At 41.4% G+C, this 7,898-nt stretch overlaps 2 protein-coding genes across 3 annotated transcripts; both read left to right on the top strand.

Annotated features, from left to right (window-relative positions):
- The first annotated feature begins 1,146 nt into the window (after positions 1-1,146).
- On the top strand, positions 1,147-4,662 carry LOC120275510 (transcription termination factor MTERF8, chloroplastic). 2 transcript variants are annotated; one of them, XR_005541113.1, is made up of 3 exons: positions 1,147-2,687; positions 4,197-4,409; positions 4,521-4,662. XR_005541113.1 is itself a non-coding variant. In XM_039282118.1 (2 exons), the coding sequence occupies exon 1, from the start codon at positions 1,233-1,235 to the stop codon at positions 2,643-2,645; it is 1,413 nt and encodes a 470-aa protein (XP_039138052.1). In that variant the 5' UTR covers positions 1,147-1,232; the 3' UTR covers positions 2,646-2,687; positions 4,197-4,662. The 2 variants fall into 2 exon arrangements, 1 of the variants encoding a protein (XP_039138052.1); XM_039282118.1 differs by having other exon boundaries at positions 4,197-4,662.
- A 472-nt stretch (positions 4,663-5,134) lies between these two features.
- On the top strand, positions 5,135-7,107 carry LOC120275511 (UDP-glucuronate 4-epimerase 3-like). Its single transcript, XM_039282119.1, has 2 exons — positions 5,135-6,787; positions 6,908-7,107. The coding sequence occupies exon 1, from the start codon at positions 5,369-5,371 to the stop codon at positions 6,734-6,736; it is 1,368 nt and encodes a 455-aa protein (XP_039138053.1). The 5' UTR covers positions 5,135-5,368; the 3' UTR covers positions 6,737-6,787; positions 6,908-7,107.
- The last annotated feature ends 791 nt before the right edge of the window (positions 7,108-7,898 follow it).

The raw sequence follows: 7,898 nt of genomic DNA, 5'->3' as shown, positions 1-7,898 counted from the left end.
CACTAGATGTGGATACAAAATAAGCCCCAAACTCCCCGCACAACGAAAGGAAGAAGACCATTTCTTAAAAGAATACTAAGCCAGTCCCTACCCCACGCTCTGCTACTGAATCTCCTCGGGAGCCGAGTACTCCACCCGCTCCTCAGCTCAAGGTCCCAAAACTACAGACTACTCCCCATGTTTTTTTTTTTTGTCATGATAGTTTCATTGGTATGAATTGTATGCATTTTAGAAAATTCAAAATATTTTAATTTGTCTTTTTACACTAAATTAATTAAGTTAAGGTTTTAGACTTTGTAAGAACAAATGCAAATTTAAATATAGTATTTGTATTCAATTTTTTTTTTTAACAAATATAAACAAATCACATGTAAGAGTAAACTTTCTAAATATACCAAGCGCATTACACCCTCACCCTGCTTCATTTGTTAGAAAAGAAACATGATATTTAATTTTTATTTTTTAATAAAATATAATTTATTTAAATAAATAAATCACATTTATTAAAAAAACAAACCCAACAAAATATGACAAATAACAAAAAAACCATAGAAGATGACGAACCCACAAAAAGTGAGAGAACCAATTATAAGAACCTCAAAATCACAATAAAAGGGAAAGAAAAATCAACCCAATCAGAGAAGGAGACTCTCTAGGGAACAAAAACTCTAACACTAGACATCTCCCGGAGAAGATGTATGCACCGGAGGGACATTCAATTTTGCATCTCTAGTAGTAAAAAACTTCAAGGCTCATATTTTTCATTGGTTCCTCCAACTTTACTCTTTTCTCATGGATTTAATTTAGAAAAAAAAAATATTATTTTACATAAATATAGTATACTCAAAATTCACATGTAGTCTTTGTTTATCTTTTCTCTAATATATTATGGTTTATCTAATTTTTAAAAAATATATATTCAAAATTCAAATATCAAAACAATAGATTTTTCAAATTTTATTGTTCATGTAAGGTTATTTAATGGATGCTTGTTTGGAATTTCCATTTTGTTATCTTGGTTCATATTGTACTCATTTCTATTTTTAATGAAATTACATGATTTATTCACTTGTATATAAAAATAATAAAAAAAAAGTAAATAAGGTGATAATAACTAATTTAAACCTTATTAGTGGTAATTAGTAAAAGCCACAGTTCACAGAGGGAGAGAGAATCACTCCTACTCTTTCTTTCCTCTCCAAAGGCGGCGCAGCTGCCCGCTTTCTCCGGCCATGGCTGCCGCCGCCGTCGTCCTCAGTTCTCCCTTCCCCTCCCGCAACATCACCACCATTGCCCTAATCCCACCACCATCTTCGACCTCTCTTCCATTCCCTCCCCTCAAGCACACGATCAATCCCCTCCGGTGCAGTCTTGCTGTTTCTCCTCTTGCTTCCCCTCTTGAACCCCTGCTAGATGAGAAGGAGATCCAAGCTCTACTCCGACACCACCCACAGCTCCACTCCGCACCACCGGAATTCCTCCGCCACCGCATCACTTCTTTGCAATCACTCGGCATCACCGGCTTCACTCTCCGCCGTGCCATCACCAAGTGCCCGGAGATCCTCACATCGCTTAAGCTCGACCAATTCCTCGACTTCATCCATGGCAACCTGAAAGACGTCAAGCCCGCGAAGATTGAACGTCTCCTCGGCTGCGCCATTCATTCCCATTTCTTCGCCGGCTTTACCATCCGAATCAAGCTGCTCCTTGAGCACGGAATCCCTCAAGAGAAGCTTGCCCATATCATCAACAATATCAATGCCCAGAAGGTGTTTGCTGAAAAGTCCGTGGATGAAATCAAGAATATGCTCGCTTTCCTGGATCGCTTCGGCGGGCCAGCCCTCTGCCTCCGCCGCCCGGCCCTCCTGAATCTAGATTTGAATGAGCAGATGATCCCCAGATACGAGTTCCTCGTAGAGATTGCCGGAGGAGACGAAGACACGGCTGGGCTCCTTATCCGTAAGGTGCCTGCTCTCTTGCTCTACACCGTCGAACATTTCGGATCGCACATGGATTTCTGGAGATCTGAAGGCCTCTCAGACGAAGAGGTCCTCAAAATAGCTCTCATTTATCCAAACATCTTCAGCGCCAGCAGAGAGAGGAAACTGAAGCCGAGAGTGGCGTTCTTAAGGGAATCCGGCCTCAGCTCCCAGGACATCTTCAAGTTCCTCTGCAAAGCTCCTCTTTTTCTCACTCTTTCGTTCGAGGACAATCTCTCGAAGAAGCTCGGGCTATTGATAAAGCTCGGATACAGAGCTCGGACCAGAGAGCTAGTGGTGGCCCTTGGTGCGGTGACGAGGACGAGCTGTGAGAACATGCAGATGGTGATAGGACTCTTCTTCAGCTATGGGTTGTCCTGCGAGGATGTGCTGACAATGAGCAAGAAACACCCACAGGTATTGCAGTACAGCCATTTGTCTTTGGAGAAGAAGCTGGAGTTCTTGATAGAGGACATGGAGAGAGAGGTTGGGGAGTTGTTGTGTTTCCCTGCATTCCTGGGATACAAACTGGATGAACGGATCAAGCCTCGGTATGAGGCTAAGAAGGAGAGCAGAGGGAAGGGGATGTCCCTCAATAAGCTCTTGAGTGTCTCATCCCAGAGGTTTTCCAAGACTGGCAATAAGCAGAGACAAGATGGTGATTGAAGCCTTTTCAGAATCAACTCAATTGCAGCACAAAGGAAACAGGTTTGCTTTTCATCATGATCTTACATGTTTCTTTCTTCAATTTTCTGTTTTTTTAAGTTGCCCATTTATTTATCAAATTGTTTTTTTGTGTATACATGAGGTTAGGATTTGTCCAGATAAAAAAAAAATGATAATAGAAATGCTTGATAAATAGGATGGATACCATATGTAGTAGATATAAATATAATCAATTCTAGAACATTAGTATCTTTAACTGGATTGAGAGGAAAACTAGAAAAGAAAAGAGAAATGCCCGTAACAAAATGTAAAGTGTGTGGTACAAAACAAGAGAAAATACTCCAAAGAAATGGCAGGGTTCTTGTCCATTAACAAATTAGATATGTAAACGAGATGAGTTTATTTCACAATGCCAAATAGTGATTAATGGTTCTGGTAATCAGAAGACAGTGCCCTGTTTATGTTGGATCCTTTCCAAGGTAAAGTTTATATGCTCTGGGATTTGATTGATCAATCTTGAACTTTTGAACTCTATCCTGTACTAGGCAAAAATTTTTTTACACACGTGATGATGATCCCATGAGCTGCTTGAGGGAGAAAAGGAGATAAGGAGAGGCATACAGATTCTGATTAGGTTACAGGGTTGATAATTTAAAATGTTAAATAACTAGGATGGACCATTACTAACATTGTACGAAGCGATGGACATATGCTTGACATGGAAAACTTCACAGTGTATTTCTAACCTATCCAAAAGCCTATGAAATATCATGATCTACATTTCATGTTAATCATGTAGGAGTAGTATCTTGACAAACAAAAGATGCTGCTCCTACTTTCAAACTTCAAGCATATGCATCTAGCTTGCAAATCGATAAATCATTCTCTACTCCAAGGATAGCATTGTCTTGAAGAAACTACTTGGTCTCAGGTCAAAACTTGAAAACACAGTAGGGTAGGGCATGATTTGGTAGTCCTCTTGACAAGGGATGTGATGAAAATTCAAAGTATTCTGCATCAATTTGTCTTTTTTTTAAAAAAAAAAATAAACCAGTCCCTGCAAGCAAATAATAACTCCATGAGGTGATATCCTGAGGAGAACAGATGAATGGATTATGAATTTTTGAGTAGCAAGAACTCCAAAACCAACGTGTCAGACCTTTGTAGCAATGTTATCATCCCCATTGCTTTGATGCACATAATATTAGTATCAACATTCTTATTCCTCACTGCTGCCATAGGAAATCAACCATGTCTTTTTAACAATTGTTTTCTCGTTAGCTTTATCTCCAAGTTTATTTCTGCAACAACTCAATATTAATTCTTTATTGCACTATATAATTTACATTGATGTTACTACTCAGACACTCAATGCTACACAAAAAAAAAAGCCAGAGAACATAGTTAACTCGGAACCAGATTTACATGGTTCAACAACTAAATAAACATGAATTTATATCTGGTATATGCGTGCGTGCATGCATTATGTTGCTTCAAAAATGATATTAATAAGAACCAAGATGAGCAATACCTTACTGCTTGTGAATGCAGCTCCACATATGGGAGGATCAGCTTGATCGAGCAGGTTACTTGCAGCGTAGCACTGGAAATTATCTTGTATCCTGATGTGGCTCCCTTCTCTGCGCCATATCTACCTTCATGGATCTCTTCTCAGGCAATTTGCCTTTTGGATGTTTTTGGCTCACCCTTGCTACCTTCACTAAGGAGTTTGGCACACCGGCAACATCCATGCCTAGTTAGAAGGTAATGACTAATGATATGGCCATGGACAACCCCTAATGAGGTTTCTGTCAGCAAAATTCCGTCTAGGTCTTCCTCAATGACTTGTTGTCTTATATTTCTTATTTTCTGCAGTTCCCTTGGCTAGTACTAGTAGCATGCTGCTAAAAGTTGCCATACTGTATATGTGCCAATTCCATAGCTGATAAAGAACATACAAGGTTATGTTTGTAATTTCAATATTTTATGCAACCTACTTCATCTGCTGAATTATATATATATATATATATATATATATATATACAATCCCTTGTTTATTTATTCACATTGAAAGTGCTTATTTGATCCACTTTTAGGCGAGTAAATACTAAACATAGATAACCCCATGAATAAATAGATTTGGTTGCTAGTCAAAAGCATTGGTGGTAGTACCATTCATGAAGTCTTCTCTGTAACACAAAGACTTTGATTAACTAACTTTATTTCCATTTGCTTGCAATTCACTTTAACTGTCCTACATCAATCAAGTCTTGACAAAAATTATTATTAATGTTCCATTTAAATATTTAAATAATTTAGTTAGTGTCACATTAATTAAGCATTGACTGTGAAGAGTTGGAGAAACTTTTAGAATTGGCTACAATAACTCAAATTAATTAATCAGTAAAATGAGTGGAAGTTATTGAAAGAGCTAGAAGTAAAAATAAATAAATAAAAATAAAAAAATAAAAAAGTTTTTAAAAATTGAATTTCTAAAAACAAGTAAAACAGTGAGAGAATCAAGGGAGACCACCCTCCCCAATTCTCTTTCTCCCTCTCATCCAAAATTCAATCAAAGAAATCCCATTCTCCAACGGCCCATTCTCTCCCTCCATGAACCATCATCAACATCATCATCATCATCATCTCCATCTCTGAGAACCCACCTCCATTGCTCGTTGCCCTCTTGTTCATCGACTTCCTCCACTCTCTCTGTTTCCCAGATGTCACAGCTGAAGACTATGGCTCTCGGCGATGGTGTGGCCTCGAATTCGGGGAAGTTCAAGCCAGAGAAGCCACTCCACCACCACCACCGAGCCGCTCACCTCCATCGATGGCATCAGCAGCACTGCATCGCCGTTTGGGGCCTTCTTGCCATTGCCCTTCTCATCGCCTTCTTCGCCTTCTCCCCCCGCCCCTCCACACCGTCTCGCCGACACCTCTCCTCCCCTCACTCTTCCTGGGGAGGTCCTCTTTGGGAGAAGCGCGTCCAAGCCTCTGCCCGCGTCCGCCTGACTTCATCCTCCTCTCGCCGTGCCATCTCCGTCCTCGTCACCGGCGCTGCTGGCTTCGTCGGTAGTCACTGCTCCATTGCCCTAAAACGCCGTGGCGATGGCGTTCTTGGCCTTGATAACTTCAATGACTACTACGAAACCTCCTTGAAACGCGCCCGCCAGGCCCTTCTCGACCGCGCTGGCGTCTTCGTCGTCGAGGGAGACATCAATGACGCCAACCTCCTCCGCAAGCTCTTCGATGTCGCTCCCTTCACTCACGTTCTCCACCTTGCCGCCCAGGCCGGCGTTCGCTACGCCCTCCGCGACCCTGCCTCCTATGTTCGCTCCAACGTCGCCGGCCTCGTCTCCATTCTCGAAGCCGCTCGGTCAGCGTCCCCCCAGCCCGCTATCGTCTGGGCCTCGTCGTCATCCGTCTACGGCCTCAACTCCAAGGTTCCCTTCTCCGAATCCGACCGCACCGACAGCCCCGCCTCTCTCTACGCCGCCACAAAGAAGGCCGGCGAGGAGATCGTCCACACTTACAACCATATCTACGGCCTCTCCATCACTGGCCTCCGTTTCTTCACCGTCTACGGACCTTGGGGTCGCCCGGACATGGCCTACTTCTTCTTCACCAAAGACATCCTCCGTGGCAAACCCATCTCCATCTACGAGGGCCCCGACCACTCCACCGTCGCCCGGGACTTCACCTATATTGACGACATCGTCAAGGGATGCCTTGCCTCCCTCGACACATCCCAGAAGAGCACCGGCAGCGGTGGCAAGAAGCGTGGTCCGGCCCAGCTCCGCATTTTCAATCTCGGCAACACCTCCCCTGTGCCGGTAGGTGAGCTCGTCAGCATTCTCGAGCGTTTGCTGAAGGTGAAGGCTAATCGCAAGGTGGTGAAGATGCCGAGGAATGGTGACGTGCAGTTCACTCATGCTAACATTAGCCTCGCCCAGAGAGAGCTCGGGTACCACCCAGTCACCGACCTCCAGACCGGGCTGAAGAGGTTTGTAAAGTGGTACCTTGACTATTACTCGCCGCATTCATTGGTGGTGAAAAAAGTCTCTAGCATTGGTGGACTTAGCTCATAACAAAAGTGAGGTGTTTTAGCTCAAACTCATTGCAGCATTCCAATTCTTGAGGTTCTTTTCATGCCCTTAAGTTCTATAGCATTTGTTTTTCTTATTATTCTTATTATTAGTTTATTACTGTCATTCTATATGAGTTGTTTTCAATCAGCATTGTGTGTGTTTGCATTGCAGGGCATTCATGATAAGGAAATGATGTGCGCCATGTCTGTGATTTGGTATTCTGCTACATTTATTTCCTCTCTTGAGAATTTTGTTTGGTTTCTTTCATTTTGAAGTATTGGAGTGATGTTATTGTTTCAATTATACTTTGGGCATCTTGCTGTAGATGATTGATTATTACATGAATATATGCTTTTTATTGGCCTTGTTTCTTTAGTGCAATAAAGATAATGAATTTAACAAGGCTTGCAAAGAAGAATATGGTTCTTTGTGTTTTTTCTTTTGGTTTTCCAATGATATGAATTGTTTGAAATCTAAACTAGTTGAACTTTACTGAGTTTAGATTATTATTGCTCAAATTTTTGTGCTTTGATGGTGTAACCTAAATTATTAGTTTGCCTTCTGCTGTGACTTGAGGCAGTTACTATGGTGTCAGTAATAAATTCTTGTTTTTGAAAAAACAAAATGAAGGATTCCTCAATTGGAAATGTTTGTAATTGTCATAAAGAAACCTCGCATAGGTGAGAAATACTTTTGATGGCATGCATTTCCATATTTAATAAGGTCTTTAGATGGGAAAGTCTTAAAGAATTTTAGGATAGAAACGGCAGGAAAGGTGTCAGATCCTGTATTTCATGGATGAAACTATCTGTTAATTCAAGTTTGGTATTTTTACTCACGCTTTGCAGGATAATTTGTCATAACAGAAAGCATCATGTTTCTGGAGCTAATGATGATCTTCAGTTGCCAGATGAATCTGTTGAACTGACAATTTTATCTTGTGAAATCCTCGGAACTGTGAACTTCCTTTCAAAAGGACTTCCCATTATAATTGAGGGCTGAATTTTTGCCTTGCATCTTCTTACCCACACCCAATTGGCTTGCATATAATATGTTAGGTATTGTTCACAATTGGAAATATTCGAAGTTCAGTACAGCATTTTACAAAAGAAAAGCGCTTTTAAATGCCGCGTTCCACATGGGGCAGTGTTTGCATTTGCAT

The sequence above is a fragment of the Dioscorea cayenensis genome, chromosome 14, assembly GCF_009730915.1.
Source record: "Dioscorea cayenensis subsp. rotundata cultivar TDr96_F1 chromosome 14, TDr96_F1_v2_PseudoChromosome.rev07_lg8_w22 25.fasta, whole genome shotgun sequence".
NCBI classification, from domain to species: Eukaryota; Viridiplantae; Streptophyta; class Magnoliopsida; order Dioscoreales; family Dioscoreaceae; genus Dioscorea; species Dioscorea cayenensis.
The sequence above is the reverse complement of the archived record's forward strand: the minus strand, read 5'-3'. Positions and strand labels throughout refer to the sequence as shown.